This window comes from Bos indicus x Bos taurus, chromosome 4 (genome assembly GCF_003369695.1).
Source record: "Bos indicus x Bos taurus breed Angus x Brahman F1 hybrid chromosome 4, Bos_hybrid_MaternalHap_v2.0, whole genome shotgun sequence".
NCBI lineage: Eukaryota > Metazoa > Chordata > Mammalia > Artiodactyla > Bovidae > Bos > Bos indicus x Bos taurus.
The window spans coordinates 75367047-75386246 of record NC_040079.1 but is presented as its reverse complement, the minus strand read 5'-3'; the positions used below and the strand labels follow the sequence as shown (position 1 = coordinate 75386246).

The 19200-nt window shown below is 41.2% G+C and overlaps 2 protein-coding genes across 5 annotated transcripts in view; one reads left to right on the top strand and one right to left on the bottom strand.

The window, feature by feature from the left end:
- FBXL13 (F-box and leucine rich repeat protein 13) overlaps positions 1-14483 on the bottom strand; it is a 217273-nt gene extending 202790 nt beyond the window's left edge. Inside the window, exon 1 of the mRNA XM_027539757.1 lies at positions 14357-14483. Coding sequence (XP_027395558.1) covers positions 14357-14431 — 75 coding nt within the window. The 5' untranslated portion in view covers positions 14432-14483. The remainder of the gene's footprint in view (positions 1-14356) is intronic.
- Positions 14484-14537: 54 nt separating this feature from the next.
- Positions 14538-19200, top strand: part of ARMC10 (armadillo repeat containing 10) — a 123647-nt gene continuing 118984 nt past the window's right edge. For 2 of the 4 annotated variants that reach the window (XM_027539744.1, XM_027539745.1), the window contains exon 1: positions 14588-15043. In XM_027539744.1, the coding sequence (XP_027395545.1) occupies positions 14905-15043 (139 nt within the window). In that variant the 5' untranslated portion in view covers positions 14588-14904. Of the gene's footprint in view, positions 15044-19200 lie in introns of all 4 variants that reach the window. The other 2 variants (XM_027539748.1, XM_027539747.1) reach the window with 2 other exon arrangements.

The following is a 19200-nucleotide window of genomic DNA, read 5'->3' as shown; positions in this document are numbered from 1 at the left end:
ACTGTGGTAAGACCTCCATGTCTCTACCTCCCCACCTCTGCCTCCTGACCTAGCTGCACCCCAGGTGCTAACAGTGAGCACTCAGCCATCTGCGGACTAATTTCCTTCTCCCTCAAACCTAAAGAATATTGTGACAGAGGAGATCAGTGTTTTCACAAGTTGGCAAGCTGGATTTGAATAGCCTTCTACTGAAGTTGTTACCTGGAGGCTAGACTTCAGAGCCTGGCAGGCTACAGTCCATGAGGTTGCAAAAGAATCAGACACGACTTAGCAACTAAACCATAACAATAACAAGAATTCAGCCAACTCCCTAAACAGCCCTGATGAAAAGCCCATCTGCATTCTAGCACTTCTGTGCCTTGATCACCAGAGTACTGAGCTCCTCCACTCCCTGCTCCACACCCTCCTTTTCATCCTGGTCTGGTATCCAGAGGACATCTGCATCAGCATAACCTGGGAAATGACCTGGTCTCAGAGGATGAGACATAGGAACCTGCATTTTGATTAGCTTCCCAGGTGATTCTTATCACACTAGTGCCTTACTGGAGATCACCTTTAAAATAAATTATTAAGGAAACTGGCATCTGATTAATAAATATGAGAAGTTGCTTATTTCTTTACATTTCCAAGTTCCACAGACCAGAAAACTACTTTTCCTGGAAAGTTATCCTGCAGAAATCAAATCAAGTTGAAAGAGTAAGTCTCTGGATTGCTAATAAAGTCATGTAGAACTAGCATACTTCAAGTGTTCACTTTTTACATAAGAAATCTCATTGTTCATAGTTTCCCATTGGGCAAAAGAAAAATCTGAGGTTCCACATATTAATGTGAGAATAGTGCATAGCTCCATATAAATAAGAAAGCATATTTCTTATGCTTATCTGTTAGTGAATCAACAGATTTTTTTTCTGCTCAGTGAAAATAAAAACTGTAAAACCATTAACTTGTTTTTTATAAGCAGAGACAAAATATGCAAACATGCCTGCAAGATGAATGTTTGATTCTGAAAAACAATGAGTAGGGCTTTGTTATTGCTAGTTTTCTTAGTAAAAACTTACATGGTCAAGGACAAAAAAACACCACAACTTAGTTGTATTCTTCAGGTTTATAAATTCACAAAGCAATTGTGCAAGACTCCACTTTCTTTTGGCTCTGCTTCCCTAATCTCAGTCCAGAATATTTCTCAGATATTCTGAAAAATGTCTGGGTACTGAGGACAAATGGGAGTTTATCCAGGACAATTGTTTCTACTCCTTTACACTACTACCCATCTTTCAAGAAGCAAGATAATGCAATGAATGGAGTCCACTGGGTTTAACTCTTGTTCTTCTGTTTCCTTAACTACACATGGGATAACAAAAGTATATATGTTATAGGGCTATCCTGATAATTAAATGAATTCATGTATGTAAAGAACTTTAACTTGTTTCATAGCAGAAAATAAGTACTCAATAGATAATAATGATAGTAAGCCATCATCATTTTTAAACCATTTCATTGCTAATTATCATTTCCATTAGAGAAAAAAGATTGGACAAAGAGAAAAGAAATTTAAAAACATTCCCTCATACCATTCAAAGGCCAGTATAATGACAGAGGAAGAGAGACTGGCTTTATATCAAGTCTACTAGAAGAAATTAAGACCCATGCGTTTGGTGGGAAATGGTCAGGAGGGAGAAATTTATAGAACAATAATTTAAGCAGCAAGATAGTAACTGTCTATTAGAACTATGGGTAGATGTAAGACACTTGAGAGAACAAATCTTGTTTATCTTTTTAGATACCCAAATAAACATAGTGGAAAAAAATGCTAAGGGCCTAAATAGCAATACAGAAGATAATTTCTTCTTGAGGGCAGAGAAGAAATGACTGCCAAGTGCTTGTGGGATACTCAGAAGTTGGAGAAACTTTCAAGTGGTAAGGAAAGGGTAAAGGTCTTCTCTTGGCAAGAGCAGAGCCTCAGGAGCACAGACCAGTTTGGCTGGAATGGAGGATAAATGTGAGAGATGAAATGAGAGTCACTCTGTGAAGACACCAGAATTCCATACTGGGACCCAGGACTGGTTCCCCCTCTATACCCATTAGGTTATTCATGATCAAACCCATGCAAGATCATTCATGTGGCCAAAGTCACAGATGGCCATATGTCAGAGAGTCACAGTTCAGTGTGTTTCTAAAATCCCTCTAGGGATGACCTTGACTTTTAGCAGGTATATTCTTCTGGATTTCACAGATGAGGCAAAGACGGGCCAAGTGATTCACAGAGCCAGCATATTTTTAAACTACAAACCCAGGACTCCTCCCCTGCCCATACCATGCACTGAAACAAAATTGTGTTGCGTGTGTATCTTCCTCCAGAACTTGAGGATTTTTTTTCACATTATCTATCCCCCAAAATTTTATTCATATGTAAATGCAAAAACACATTCTTATTTCAAATAGATCATAATTAACATATAGTTTACACCTTGTTGCTGTTTTTTTTTTCTTTCTTTTTTTCAGATGAGATTGCTTTTAAAATTGCAATGTCAACATCACATACAGAAACGCCTTTATTTAGGAAGTGGCCTAAGTTCCTCGGAGAAGGCAATGGCATCCCACTCCAGTACTCTTGCCTGGAAAATCCCATGGGTGGAGGAGCCTGGTGGGCTGCGGTCCATGGGGTTGCTACGAGTTGGGCATGACTGAGCGACTTCACTTTCACTTTTCACTTTCCTGCGTTGGAGAAGGAAATGGCAACCCACTCCAGTGTTCTTGCCTGGAGAATCCCAGGGATGGGGGAGCCTGGTGGGCTGCTGTCTATGGGGTCACACAGAGTCGGACACGACTGAAGCGACTTAGCAGCAGCAGCAGCAGGCCTAAGTTCCTAAACCCTGTTCAAAGTCCCTTCTACCTCCCTCCCCTCCAACCTCCAAAACAAGTCCAAAGTGACATCTCAGAAATGCTCACCATCCCCATGTGTGGTAGAGATGGTGTTGGCATGTGTTTCTATGGATGTTACTAAGTTAAAAATGTGAAAGTAAAGGGAGTTCTGTGTCTTGTGGACGTTTAAGTAGAGGGTGTCAAATTTTTATTTTAGATACGCTATAACTAAAAACATATTGAAGATTATGGAAAGGGACCAACTGGCCTTAACCACTAAGGAGGGACCCCAGGGACAGGAAGATGCCCCTCAAGGTCAGAACTTGAGGAGTTTTAAGGAAGACTGGACAGGTGAGGAGACACAGCCTGTATAAAGTGAGAGCGAGACACTGGATCCCAGGCCCAGCAGGATCGTGCGTGGCCCAGTGGGGAGGTGGTTACCAGCTAGGTAATCCCTAGTTGAGTAGGTGAATTGTTACTAGAGAACTAGCAAGTCATATGCTTTTTGGTTAAGTGTCCCATGGGTTTGTCTCTGAACTGCATCTGGGAATTGGTGGGCTGGGCTCAGCAAGCACAACTGCCCCCAGGAGAAGCCACCACCTTCTAGCTCCAAGGTCTAGCAAGATGAGTTAGTGTGACCAGGTCCTTCTCTTCTGCATAAGCCTGTAGTTTCTTGCTCACATATTCAGTAATCCTGATTCTTAAAACTGTGGCAAGTATTTGCAGCAATTAGTCTAAAAAAAATTCTGATAGTAGAATCTATGTGATTTAGAAATAAATACAGTATTTTTAAAATACGGTTGGAAACTTAATCATGAAAGACACACAAACTTAAAAACTACATAAAAAATTTTTTTAAGTATTTATTTCTAAAAATGGAAAATTTTGCATAAAAACCATGATTTGTAACTTAAACATGCCCTCTGCTGGGCAGATCTAGTTTTGCAAATTCCTTTAATCTTTCTTACATGTTAAACCGAAATCTGAGCTAACACTTTTCCACCCTCAGCTATAGTGTCTGTATGTAGCTGTTTAATAGTTTTGTAGACACTATGCCCTTAATATCTTGCCCGTCTTTGGTCCTTATGGGGCAGGCCTTGTTTGTAGACACTGTGCTGACTTCTGCCCAGCTGTAGGAAACTGAGGGAGAAACAGATTTCTAAATACTTTTGATGACCTACTTGTGATAGTCTACCAACAGGGCTTCATTGTATGGACTCCTAGCTTGGTGATAGCTTTTTAAAATACAAATATCTTTTGAAAGGAATATCTCCAAGGAAGGAGATTTCAACAGTGGTAGGATGTGTATTTCAGAGTTCTCAGAGAGAAAGAAATGATGACTATAGTGGAGTGAAGAATTAGAAGGCAGTATTCCATTTCCCTACAGTTATATTCAGGTGCAGGCTCTCAGTGTTGACAAGGACGCAGTTTTTTTTAACCTTTGAATTTCTAAAGTATACTTTTGCCAAATCTTAAAATAATATATAGAAAGTAAATATTTTATTGTCCAAATCCCCAAATCTTTGATCATTTAGTTCATTTATTTCAAATCTAAAATTAAAGTTAAAACATATTTGGCTCCAAGGTCTGAAAAAGGTCTCTCTGTTTATTTCTGTTGTATAAACAAATACATCTAGGTTGCATGAAAGCTGTGCTAGATGCATAAGGGAAAACACTAGCTTGCTGCAACACAGAAGATATGAACCATGAAGGAAGAGATTATTTCCTGTGATTGATCACAGTGGTTTCAAATTTATTTTTTAAATCAGAAACAAAAAAATCTTTTAAAAAAGCTAAACTCATGAGAATACCCAAATGTAATCCAGATGAAAGCAGAGTTGCTCTTGGATGTTTCTGGATGGGTATAAATGGAAAAAGCAAAGCTCTTTTTTAACCTCTATAGCACACCCTACAGGAATTCTTAGAACTAGGATTCTGCTAAAAAACAACAACAACAAAAAAAACCTTTGGAAATCGATCAGCGTGCGATCAGCCACACACAGGCCTGCCTGAAGCCTGAGTGAGAGGGTTTTATGAAAGTGCCATTGTAAACTGGAACAGAGGCTAGCCCATCTAGGGAAGAGGGTATCCAGGAGACCCCAGCTAGCCAGAGGAAAAGGATTCTCATCCCAAGGAGACCAGACAAAGGCCTGCGACCTGCCCAGCCTTCCTGACTTCCTGACTTCCTTGGATGAAAAGCCAGCACTTCCTATCAATTAGTGTTTTTATGCTTCCTATGCTTTCTCTGTATGTTTTTCTGATTCTCCACCAATAAAATTCATTTGATAATAGTACGGGAAGCAAAAAAAAGGAAGCACATTTTCCTACACATAAGCCTGTTTTCATTATTATGTTTTAATATAGGAACCCTTTCTGATTATAAAAATAGTATATATTAGATGTAATTTGGAAAATTAAAAAATACAGAAAATAAAAATCAACCATCATCCTGACAACCAGAAATAACCTCTAATAAAAATTTTAATTTTAGTCTTTCCTTAATACATACATTTTTTACAAAATTAAAATTAGGATCATAATATATATAATTTATTTATCTTTTTTAAAAATTCATGGCTAGTTAGTATATTGTGAACATTTTCCATGCCACCAAAAATTCTTCAAGACATCATATATTGAGATTGGTTGATAATCTATTGCACAGAAAGGTACCATAAATGTTACAAAATTTCAAAATGAGTGGACATTTGTTTCTTTTTCCCATTATTAAAAATTATATGATATACATATTAATTTTCACAGCAAATGATAATGTACATATCTTCACTCTATTTCCCTAGAAATAGAATATAGAATCAAAATGTGTATTTTGAAGCTCTAAATACATTTCTCAAAATTGCTTTTCTAAGATTATCAGTTTGTACTTTCATTAGTAGCCAGTGGAAGTGTCCATTTCACCTTGCCAACTCTGAGAATCAGAACATTTTTAGTTTTGATTTGAGGAAAAGACTTCGTTTTATCTATATTTCATTTTTGTCCATGAGGTAGTTTTCTTACATTTCCCAACTGCTATAGACTGAATCATGTCACCGAAAAATTCATATATTGAAACTCTAATCCTCAATGTAATGGTATTTGGAGACTGGGCCTTTGGGAGATAATAAGGTTTAGATGAGGTCATGAGGATAGGATCCTCACAATGGGATTAGCACCCTCATATAAAGAGACACCAGAGAAATCTGCTCTTTCTCTGCCCAGCGAGGACATGGTGAGAAGGCAGCCATCTGCAAGCTAGGAGGGGAACCATCACCAGAACTCAGCCATGTTGGCACCATGATCATAGACTTTCAGTCTTCAGAACTGAGAAAACAATTTTTTGTTATTTAAGCCGCCCAGTGTATGCCATTTTATTTTAGCAGACCAAGACAACTAAGAGACTAGCCAGCCATGATTTTCTATACATTTGATATGTCCTTCATTTAGATAGGGATGCAAGATACAATAGTAACCAAAGAATCTCAAAGGGACGGTAAAATTCAGAAAGGTAGCAGGACCACTTTTTGAATCCTTACTCATACCCCCAGAAGTCTCGCCTGGAGTCTTTCTCAGCTAAGTGTTTGAAGGCTTTTGTGGTTTAAGACAAGCCATGGCAACATTTAGTCCATGACTTATTCTCTGTTTTAGTCCATTTGGAATCTTAGAGCACTAGAGACTGGATGACTAATAAGCAACAGAAACATATTTCTCTCAGTTCTAGAGACTGGGAAATCCAGGATCAAAGTGCAGGAAGATTCTGTGTCTGGTGAGCAGCACTTCATAGATGGCCATCTTCTGACAGTGTCCTCATGTGATGGAAGGATCAATAGAACTCTCTGGAGTCTTCATTATAAGGACTCATACTCCATCCATAAGGGCTCCACCCTCATGATCTAATCACCTCCCAAAGGCCACACATCCTAATACCATCACATTGGAGACTGGGTTTTAACATATGAATTTTGGGGAGAAACATTCAGTCTACAGAATGTTCATATCACTTTGTTCATTTCCACAATAAACACTAATCATTATGATTCCTGAAGATTTGAAAATAGTTATATATTTGCTTTGGTGCATGTGAGAACAACTGTCCCATCTGTGACACATTGCAGGTGACCAACCTGACTAGACAGCCACTTCACCCTCCCTGTGCAGACTCTTGCTAAAGTTCCAGAAACTAGGTGCCGGTGAAAACAACAACCTTCTCAGAGACACAATGATCATTTCTGGGTCAAAGGTAATTTTCTCTGACTTATTAAATATGTTAATACATTTTCAACTCGCACTGTCTAATGTGACAGCTATTAATTTCATGTTGCTATTGAGTCAGACACAACTGAGCGACTGAACAATTGAGCACTTCATATGTGGCTTGTCCAAACTGACATGTGCTGCAAGTGTAAAGTACACACTCAGTTTTGAAGACAATATGATTTTATAGTGAGTCAATATGAGTCCATATTGAAATGATTATGTTCTGGATAGATTGGTTTGTAGAGAATCTAATGTCACCTATTTCTTTCTACTTCTTTAATGTGTCTGTAGGACACCAAAATGGATAAATGCACAGAGGACTAAGGAGAAACTTTGAGCTAGAGACAGCTTCAGAGTCATAGCTGCAAGTGGTTGAAGCTGTTGAGGTGTTTTCTACCAGCACCGGAATAGATGCCCAGCAAATGTTTGCTGATGAAAAATGGTCTAATGTACCCTTCTTAGCTGACCACTCTTGCCATTTCATCCAAGAAAAAAAAAAAAAGATCCTAATCTGTTGTTTAAAAAAAAAAAAAAAGGAACCTGACTAACTTGAATTGAACATAAAATCCAGCAGTCTTTAAGCTGGTGTGCAAATCTCTGCTGCTGCTGCTAAGTCGCTTCAGTCGTGTCCGACTCTGGGCAACCCCATAGATGGCAGCCCACCAGGCTCTCCCGTCCCTGGGATTCTCCAGGCAAGAACACTGGAGTGGGTTGCCATTTCCTTCTCCAAAGCCCACAAAGGCTTTCCGAAGGGTGTGTGAGAGTGAATAGTATAAAAGACTCCCCAATCTCCAGAGCCTCGCCTTCTCCATATATTCTTTCCTGAACTTAATTTGCCTCAGGACACATTTTGTGGTTTTCTTTTCCCATTCTTCCCTTTCACAATAGCTTTCTCCTAGTCTAGAAAGTTAGGGCCTGTCTCTCATTCATCTGGAATCTTACTACAAAGAAAACCGAGTCAGAGAAATTTAGAAACTTGCTCAGACTTACACAATTAGTAATTGGCAAAACCAAGAGTCAAACCTAGGCAATCTCATAATAAAATATTAATGAAATTCCCTTGCACTGCTTCAGCTATAAATGTCAACTAAACATGGAGTTTATCGGGTCCTACACTAGAAATTCTAAAGGTAGATACTGCTTTTCATTCAGTCGTTCAGTCGTGTCCGACTCTTTGCGACCCTATGAACCGCAGCACACCAGGCCTCCCTGTCCATCACCAGCTTCCGGAGTCCACCCAAACCCATGTTCATTGAGTCAGTGATGCCATCCAACCATCTCATCCTCTTTTGTCCCCTTCTCTTCCTGCCCTTAATCTTTCCCAGCATCAGGGTCTTTTCAAATGAGTCAGCTCTCCACATTAGGTGGCCAAAGTATTTAATCCAGTGATTTACTGATGTCACGAGAGACCTGATTTCTTTCCATTTTCCCACTCTACTTTCCTTTACCCTAAAACCATCTTCCCATGTGGACGCAAGAGAATTGGCAATGGCTCCCAGGGCTACATGCTTCCCCACAAACATCCAGAGATGCTATATCTCTGTCCCAGCATTCCAACCAGCAACCTGATCTAAACTGGTTTAGATCACATCTTGCCCTCCCCCATGATCCTTGCTGCTGCTGCTAAGTCGCTTCAGTTGTGTCTGACTCTGTGCAACCCCATAGACAGAAGCCCACCAGGCTCCCCCATCCCTGGGATTCTCCAGGCAAGAACACTGGAGTGGGTTGCTATTTCCTTCTCCAACGCAGGAAAGTGAAAAGTAAAAGTGAAGTCGCTCAGTCATGCCCAACTCGTAGCAACCCCATGGACCGCAGCCCACCAGGCTCCTCCGTCCACGGGATTTTCCAGGCAAGAGTACTGGAGTGGGGTGCCATTGCCTTCTCCGATCCTTGCTACCATCCGCCATAGACATAAACATTATGACCAGGGGAGCTTGAATGTGCTGGTTGCCATAAGTCAATCAGGGTCCAACCCCAGACATAAGGATAAGCAGCTTCCCTGAAGCACCCAGGCTATGTGGGGAAGAGGTAGTTATGGAATAAGAATGTAAGAAATATTAGCAAGAGGGAAGTAGATGTTGTGTAGGCAACTTGTTAATGTCCAGTATACATCTGCACCTGAGGAACATAGAAAAGAAAGGAGAAGGAATATTTACAGAAGGGTTGAGACCCACTTGCTGGATGATAGTAAACTACATCTTTGTTCAGATAATGCTTTGAGATCCAACTTGATCCCAGATTATTCTTGTATGAATAAGCTGGGTGTATCTGATTGTATTTCCCAACATGGCCATTACAATATCTCCCATCCCATGAGCTCTTTTTGGATTGTGACTTTGATATACTTCCCATTAAGAAGTGGGGTCTATGTTCCCTCCTCTTGAATCAAGGTAAAAATAATGCTATGTTGACTTCCAAGCCTAGGCCATAAATGATGATATAACGTCTACTTAGTTCTCTCTGGGGACACTTGCTCTTAGAACTGAGTCTCCATACTGTGAGGAAGTCCAAGCAGCCCATGGAGAGGCACATGGAGGAACCAAGCCTCCCGGTTCACAGACCTAACCTAACTTCCAGCCAACCTCTGGCACCAAGTTGCCAGGTATGTGAATGAACCATCTTAAAAGTGGATCTTTAACACTCTGCTGATCCACCCTAGATGGTATCGCATGGAGCAGGGACAAGCTTTCCCTAAAAATCCTTGCAAGAATTTCAGATTTTTAAGCAAACTAAATGCTTCATGTTCTTTTATGCCATGAAGTTTTGTGGTTGTGTTACATAGCAATGAATAACTGATACAGAAAACAAACAATACATGACTGTATAGCCAGATCAAGCTTGTCATTCCATCCATCCCTAGCTACATACATTAAGATAGAAAACACGCAGCCATGACTATCTTTTAACATTTTATTATGGAAAATTTCAAACACATATAAACAATGAACCCCTATGTGCCTATCACCCAGTTTCAACAGTTGTCACCATTCTGTGGTTTGTGTGATTCTTAGGGTTAAATCAACATAACATTATTTTCATCTAGATTATGTTTCCCCATTTTCCACCTGTTCTCTACTATAATATTTTAGGTAAAATCTACATGAATTCAAATGCACAAATCCTAATTGTATAATTCTGACAATGGATATACTTAAATCTCAGTCATTTTCGAACTCCCCAGAAAGTTCCTTTGTGTAGCCTGCCAGTTAAGCCTTTTGTATCAGTCAGGATCCAATTAGGAGACAGAAATCACACCAGTAATTTGAATAAAGAACATTTATCCTATTTTAATAACTAAATTTAATAAATAATTTAATTCAAGGTTGTTCATGATTTTAAATTAATAATAATTAACATGTTGAAGAAAACAGGAAATGATAGACAAAAAGGATGAAAAGAGGCAGGATTTTAATTGGAATGTATAAAAGAAATCAAATAGACATTCTAGAACTGAAAAATACACTATCTGAAATTAAGAACTCATTTGATGTACTTAATAGTAGATTAGACTCAGCATAAAACAGAATCTGTAAACTTGAAGACAATCAATGAAAACTATCCACACTTAAGCACAGAGGGAAAAGAGAATGGGGAAAAAACAGAAAAGAACAAAAGAGGCATAGGACCAAGCTAAAAAAAAGAAAAAGCTAACATATTTATGATGGGAGTCCCAGAAGGAGAAAAGAGAATTAGGTAGAAGCAAAATTTGAAAATGATCAAGAATTCTCTAAAACAGATGAAAAGTATAAATCAACTGATTAAGTAAGGCCAGTGAATCAAGCAGGATTAAAAGAAAAAAGATCAGCCTCTATTCAAAAGTTGGCAGGGAAATGATATCCTAAGGAGACAGCCAGGTTTTATTCAGAACAGGTAGGTGGAGTGCAGTTCAGTTCTGTTCAGTTGCTTAGTCGTGTCCGACTCTTTGCGACCCCATGAATCACAGCACGCCAGGCCTCCCTGTCCATCACCAACTCCCAGAGTTCACTCAGACTCACGTCCATCGAGTCAGTGATGCCATCCAGCCATCTCATCCTCTGTCGTCCCCTTCTCCTCCTGCCCCCAATCCCTCCCAGCATCAGAGTCTTTTCCAATGAGTCAACTCTTCACATGAGGTGGCCAAAGTATTGGAGTTTCAGCTTCAGCATCAGCCCTTCCAATGAACACTCAGGACTGATCTCCTCTAGGATGGACTGGTTGGACCTCCTTGCAGTCCAAGGGACTCTCAAGAGTCTTCTCCAACACTACAGTTCAAAAGCATCAATTCTTTGGTGCTCAGCTTTCTTCACAGTCCAACTCTCACATCCATACATGACCACAGGAAAAACCATAGCCTTGACTAGACAGACCTTTGTTGGCAAAGTAATATCTCTGCTTTTCAATATGCTATCTAGGTTGGTCATAACTTTCCTTCCAAGGAGTAAGCATCTTTTAATTTCATGGCTGCAATCACCATCTGCAGGTGGAGTTCAGAAGAGGTTAAATATACATGGAAATTTGTGATGAAAAATGATGTATTCCAAAACTTGCAGAAGATGGGTTTTAGAAGAGTGCTAGGCATGGAAAACTGGATCAGTTGAATAGATACAAAGAAAGCAGGTAACCAGGTTAAGGTGGGTATGTGTCGCTCTCTTGCACGTGCTAGTAATATGGTAGCAGAGGTAAAGGACTCCTCAGAATAATACTGTCTTAGGCAGTAGGGAGCACTTCTAAGGGCTTCATTTCTCTGGGGGCAAAGCAAGGTGGTAGACTGATATGGAAGAGGTGCTTTCATCCAGAGGAGGAACCAGGGGTGCCTCCAGCAGCTGGTCAGTTTTATGGCAAGTGGAGAGGAAGGCGAGGAGAGGTTACAACTTCCCTGATCCTCAACTCAAGTCCACTTGTGCTACCTGTTCCATGGCCAACTTGGACATAGCTATGACTCGGAATGGCTTCATACTGAATCATAAATGCAGTCAGCTCTCTGTATCTGCAGGTTCTTCATTCATGGAATCAATCAAATGTGGGTCCAAAATGACTGGGGAAAAATTCCATTGTTTCAAAAAGCAAAACTTTAATTTTCTATGTGCAGGCAATTATTTACATGGCATTTATATTGGATTAGGTACTATAAGTGATCTAGAGATGATTTATTTAGAGGTGATTTATACAGTAAGATGGATGTAGGTTGTATATAAATACTGTGCACAGATTTTAGTGTCCATAGGGGTCCTAGAACCAAAGCTGAGGCTACTGAGGGATGACTGTATTACGTCCTTTGAAGAGGCTCCGTCTTCCTCCCCACCTCTGGGTGTGAGGATAGTTTCACCCCTCCAGGCCTACTTGCATTGCTGATAGTACAAAAATGGTTTCAAAAAGGAAAAATCGATGATCCTCAGATTTTTCAGGTTCTCCCCATGGAAACTAAAATTCATTTTCTTTATAAAAGTTTGAAATTGTACACTATGAAGTCATGTGTTAATATATCTAACCAAGAAAAAGTTTTAATAGGAAAAAAAAGATGCTTCTGAGAGATAATTGTGCACATTCCACTTTCTGGCCCCCACCTCCTACTTTTCCAGCTCCGTCACTCAAATACTCCCTCTACCCTTTTTCATTCACCTCTTACAAACTTCCACTTTCTACCCACATATCAGTATTATGTCTTGTTCTCATATCCAACCCAGTCCTTAGAGTCCTAGGCCCATCACTTTACGCACTCTCAAAAGCTTAGCTCCCTCCCCACTGCCCTTCCATTATGTATGTGTGGCAAACTCCTATCTTGGATGAAATCAACTCTTACTTTTATACTTAGGTCTGATTTACTGAGTGCTGCTTGAGAAAATCATGCAACTGGGAAGATAAGTAGCAAGCTTTCTACACATTTTCAAATATAATTGTATAGAGGTAAAACATGAATGAAACTCATGAGAAAAAAAATTAAAACCATATAGATGTATATATGGAGTAAAAGATTAGGGTTCTCCCCTAAAGCTATCCCCCAAAATATTTGCTGTTAATAGTTTGCCATATATTCTATGCATGTATTATTGTCTTATTTATATATATATATACACACACATATAAAAACACACTTATATACATATACACATATGCATACAAATATGAAGTCAGGTAGCTAGATTTTAGTAGACACTTTGTTAGGCAATTTGCATTTTTGTCTTAAGGTATCCCATTCCCTTATTTATACTTATTTACTATGTTCACTATGTGACAATGTTACAATGAATATACGCGGACATCCTTCTGGTTACATGTGCAAGTATGTCTCTAAAGTGGATCCTCAGAAGTGGAAATGCTTGGTTAACGGATATTCATATTTAACATTTTAATAAATATTTGAAAATTACCATCCCACAGGGAGTGGGCTGTACTGAATTGCCCTCCCACTTGCGTAGGAGAGTTACTCCCCCAGCTGGGCTCTCAACACTGCCTCACCCTCCTTCTCTTTCCTTCCCTGGACTTCTAACTCTCCCTCCTTGTCTGAATAACTACTCAAAACCCCTTCTACAACTGCCATCCCCTCCCAAACATCCTCATTCTTGACAAACATTTCACCTCATATTTGTAGAGAAAATGGAAGTCACCAGAAGATAATTTTATTGGCTTCCTAACCCGGAGCCTACAAAGCCTATCCACCCCTTGTCCCCCTTCCTTCCTGTGGGTGGGGAAGGACAGTCTTTCCTCCCATTTAAGTCTTGGTTGTGGGGATCTTCCTTTCACACAAAGGGCTGACTACCTTCTATCTAAAGATCTCAGTTTCCACTCCTCAGCTAACCTCAATCTATTTTCTGCCTTCATCACTCCATTGAAAACCCACACTTACCTTGGGCCAAATGCACTACAACTTTTCAAGTCTTTATCTTAGGTGACACTATTGCCCACTTTCTCCTGTTTTTCCTCTTCTATCTCCAAGGCATTTCATTCTCACTCCTCTAGTCCTTAGTTCCTCTTGTCCAAACCTGAAAAGTTGGCGTTTGGGGTTTCTGTCCGGAGGCCTTTCCCCCTTTCTCCCTGGGAGATGTCATTCATTCCCCTCCTTTCAGCCACCATCACCCCTCTGTCTTCAACTCTCTGATCTGTATGTTCAGCCCAGACCGCCGTCCTGTCCAAAACTGACTTCTCTTCCCTTTTCGCTCCTCTTAACCTCCACTTCCTCTCTTCCCCAAACTCCAGTCCCTCCTCTGGGAATTCTCTGCCAATTCTTCCCTCTTCTAACTCCGCCGCCGCGTGGCTCCAGTACCTCGCAGACCTGAGGAATGTAGTTCTCCCTGAAGTATTTCCTCAGCCTGGGGCTGGCCCGGCGCAGCGAGGCCATGACCTGAGGCCCTACTGAAATCCAGCGCAGCTAGAGCCACTCCTAAGCTAGGGGCTAGCGCGTCCCGGCGTTGCCACGGCAACCGCGCGGCGTGGAAGGAGGGGCTAGGCATTGCGTTGCCTCGCGCCCGCAGTGGCCTGCCCGGAAGAGAGGCGGGCCTCGGGCCGGGGCCGGGACCCGCCTCCGGGCGTCCGGGGCGGCCCCGGCTGTGCTCTTGGGGCGTGCAGGGGTTGCCGCGCTTCACCCAGTCTAGCTCGCCGCCAGCCGTGTCCCGCCCATTCTCCAGGAAGCCGCCAGGAAGCGTACGGGCTGAGTGGACTCTTTCACTTTTCAGCAGGGCGGTTTCTGAGAGGCGGAGTTCAGTCCCCCATTTCCTTTCTCCCGCGGCGTAATCCCGGGCGGCGGCGCCTGGACCCGCTTGCTTCGGACACTCCCGCGCCGGGCCCAGCGCTGTGCGCGGCCCCAGAGGTAGCATGGGCGGCGCCCGGGACGTGGGCTGGGTGGCGGCGGGCCTGGTCCTCGCGGCCGGCGCCTGCTACTGCTTCTACAAGCTGACGCGGGGCCGGAGACGAGGCGGCCGCCAGCTTCGACTGCGTCCCTCGCGGTCCGCAGGTAAGGCCACGGGGTCCCTGGCAGGTGGCGGGGACTGGGACTGGGCCTTTCCCTGGATGAGGGGTTGAAAAAGCTCGCCGTCATTGTGTATGATCCTTTAATGCGTTTGCTTGGAAGCTCTTGGCTTCCTTGCTGCTGCTGTTGCTAACTCGCTTCAGTCGTCTCCGACTGTGCGACCCCACAGACGGCAGCCCATCAGGCTCCGCTGTCCCTGGGATTCTCCAGGCAAGAATACTGGAGTGGGTTGCCATTTCCTTCTCCAATGCATGCATGCACATTAAGGCGCTTCAGTCGTGCCCGACTCTGTGCGACCCCATGGACAGTAGCCCACCAGGCTCCTCTGTCCACGGAGTTCTCCAGGCAAGAGTACTGGAGTGGGTTGCCATTTCCTTCTCTATGGCTTCCCTGTGCTTGGAGTAAATAAGAAGCCCAGCCAGGGAGGGAGGCTGGTGAGGAGAGAGAGGTCGGGAAGCCCAGGTGTAAAGGGCGGATCTTCCTCTTAATTGGATGAGTGTAGGGTTCGATTCCCTACCTTCATTTCTATTTTTCAAAATACCAGGATGAAAAATTGCTGTATCTTTCTTGCCGAAGTCTGGTGGCACAGCGGAGGATTAAGTTTCCCAGAAGTGTATTGATTGCTTTTCGCGTTAAATATTGCTCCTGACCTTTTTGTTACCAGAGGGTTTCTCCTGAGCGTGCGTCGGGTGTTGCCCGGCCTTCTGCATGCGGTTAGCCTGGAAGAAGGGACACCTGAGGGGCAGCTCTGAGAGGAGGTACTTTGAAGTCACCGTGGTCTATGTATAAGCAAAGTTTGCGAGACAAGAGATACAGATATAGCTGTGTATATCAAATTAGAACGCTTGTCTGCATTCAGGACAACCCTCCTGGCGGACAAGAGCATGATCAAGTTTGGGTCCAAAAGTTGATTGGTCAAGATTCTAACAATTTGCTGATGAGCTGAGGGGATATTTCAGGTCATGGGAATTGTTACAAAAATTATTAAAAAATAAAATCTGCCAACCAAGAAATTCCTCTCTACAAATGTGGGAAAGAACTAAATAGCTTTATTATCAAATAAGCATTTAACCAGATTGCTACACGCATCACGAGCAGTCTGCTAGTGGGATTGCAAAGACTGAATTCTCACCCCTTTAAGTATCTACGCAGGTGCAGCCTATTTTATATTATGTACATACCCTCATGATTAACAGTAATTTGTCCTTAAGAGGACTTACCTGAACCATTTGCTACACATGGTTCATTCTGAATTCACTGGTGGTTGAGATAGTGTTTGTGTTAGCTAATTACTTTTATATAGAGGAAAAAATAAGACTTCTCAGTGTCTTTCTAACCATGTAGTCACAACATAGAACTAAGTACCAAGCTCAGACTCAAACAGAAAAGGAGATGGGGACTTCCTTGATTTTTACACTTCAAACAGATAACATCAAAGCCACTGAGAAAGACTTTTTTAGGTTGTAAACCAGCAAGAGGGTTGGCTTTTTAAAAGATGTACATTCATATCAAAGGGACAAAGAATTTACAGTTAGAAGTTTGCTCAAGGAAATCTTTGCAAAAAAGAGAGTAAGAAAAAGGTTCCTTTCCCTTCTGGCACACGGGGAAAAGAATCAGTTTTTAAAAAGATTTGTACTTATTCTTGCTGCCAAAGCTTAATTTGTTGTTTTTGTGTCAGAGATATTTCTGTATAAGTATTTAGTCAGGTGACCTGAACCCAGATACCTACTCACTTATACTTACTGAGAAAGATGAAACTGACAAAGTCTTACTACCCCAAATCACCATTACCATGGTCAGACAGCTTACAAAATAAGTTGTTCACAGTCCCTTCCTGAAGCTATACTTTTTTTTTCTTTGAAGAAGATTTAAGAAATACCCATTTTGTCAGCATCATCCTTATGTTTCGGATGGTGATCTTTTTTTTTTAATTGAAATAAACATTGTATTAGTGTTAGATAAATACCAAAATGACTTGAAATTTGTATGAATTGCAAAATGATCTCCATAAGTTTAGTTGACATCCATCATCACAAATTTTCTTCTAATGAGAGCTTTTAAGATTTATTCTCTTAGCAACTTTCAAGTATACAACACAGTATTATTAACTGTAGTCACCAAGCTGTTTATTACTGAAAGTACTTATTGCCCTTATAACTGGAAGTCTGTACCCTTTGACCAAAATCTTCCCATTTCCCTCAGCCCTCAGCCCCTGGCAACCACCATGACACTCTCTGTTTCTATGAATTAAGAAGATTTTTTTTATATTCCACATCAAAGTGAGATCATTCTGTTCTTGTCTTTCATTTGTTTGACTTATTTCACTGGACATCATGCCCTCAGGGTCCATCCATGTTGTCACAATGGCAGGCTTTCCATCTTTCTTTGGGCTGAATCACATGCCATTCTATGTATGTGCGAGTGTGTGTGTGTGTGTGACTGTGTTACCATGTTTTATATATGTATTCATCCATCAGTTGACACATAGGTTGTCTCCCTGTCTTGACTGTTGTAAATAAAGCTATAGTGAACATTGGGGTGCAGATACCTTTTCAAGGTAGAGGTTTTGTGGAATCATGAAGTGGAATTGCTAGATCATGTGATAGTTCTAGTTTTAATTTTTTGAGGAACCTCCATATTTTCCATAGGGGTTGTGCTTTCCCACCAGCAGTGCACAAGCACTCTCTTGCCTTTCCATCCTCATCAGCATGTGTTTTGTCCTTTGAGGAAAGCCTTTCCGACAGGTATGAGGCGATAGGTAACTGTGGTTTTGGTTTGCATTTCCCTGAAGATTAGTGATGTTGAACCCCTTTAAATGTACTTCTTGGTCATTTGAATTCTTTCAAAAAAGATCCATTCAGAGCCTCTGCCCATTTTGTAATCAGATTGCTTCCTTTTGTTTTTTCTTACTGAGTTGCATGAGGGTTTTAAGTCTATTTTAGGTATTAACCAAATATCAGATACATGATTTGCATATATTTTCTCTGACTTCATAGATTGCCTTTTCATTTTGTTAATGGCTTCCTTTGCTGTACAGAAGATTTTTTAATGTAATTCTACTTGTTTATTTTCCTTTTGTTCCTTCTGTTGTTGTTGTTTAGTTGCTAAGTCATGTCTGACTCTTTTGTGACCCCATGGACTATAGGCCACCAGGCTCCTCTGTCCATGAGATTTCCCAGACAAGAATGGAGTAGGTTGTTACTTCCTTCAGGGGATCTTCCCAACCCAGGGATCAAAACTGCTTTTCCTGCATCAACAGGCAGATTCTTTACCAATGAGCCACCAGGGAAGCCCTTTGTTGCTTCTATTTTTGGTCAAATCCAAAAAATCGTGTTAAGACCAATGTTAAGAAGCTTACCATCTATGTTTTTTTTAGGAGTTTTAAGTTTTCATGTCTTGTATTCAGGGCTTTGATCCATTATGAGTTAATTTTGTGTATTGTGTAAGATAATGGTCCAGTTTGATTATTTTGCACATAACTGTCTAGTTTGCCAAGCACCATTTATTGAAGAGACTGTTCTTGCTCCAGGTATATTCCTGGCTCCTTTATCATAAATTAATTGATCATATACATGAGGGTTTATTTCTGGGCTCTCTGTTCTAGTCTATTGATCTTTGTGTCTCTCTCCCCCGCCCCAGTACCATACTGTTTTGAGTACTACAACTTCCTGGTATATTTTGAATTCAGGAAGCATGGTGTTTCCAGTTTTCATCTTAACATTACTTTGACTATTTGCGATCTTTTTTTAGTTCCATAAAGATTTGGAATTGTTGTTTCTGGAAAATGGCATTGGAATTTTGATAGCTATTGCTTCCTTGGTGCTCAGATGGTAAAGTATCATTCTGCAGTGCAGGAGACCTGGATTAGATTCCTGGGTCAGGAAGATCCCCTGGAGAAGGAAATGGCAACCCACTCTAGTATTCTTGCTTGGAGAATTCTATGGACAGAGGAGCCTGGTGGGCTACAGTCCATGGGGTTGCAAAGAGTGGGACGTGACTGAGCAACTAACACACTTTGGGTACTATGGACGTTTTAGCAATACTAAATCTTCCTACCCCTGAGCATAAGTATCTTTGCATTTATTTGTATCATCTTCCATTTTTTCCATCAGTGTCTTATAGTTTTCAGTGTGCAAGTGTGT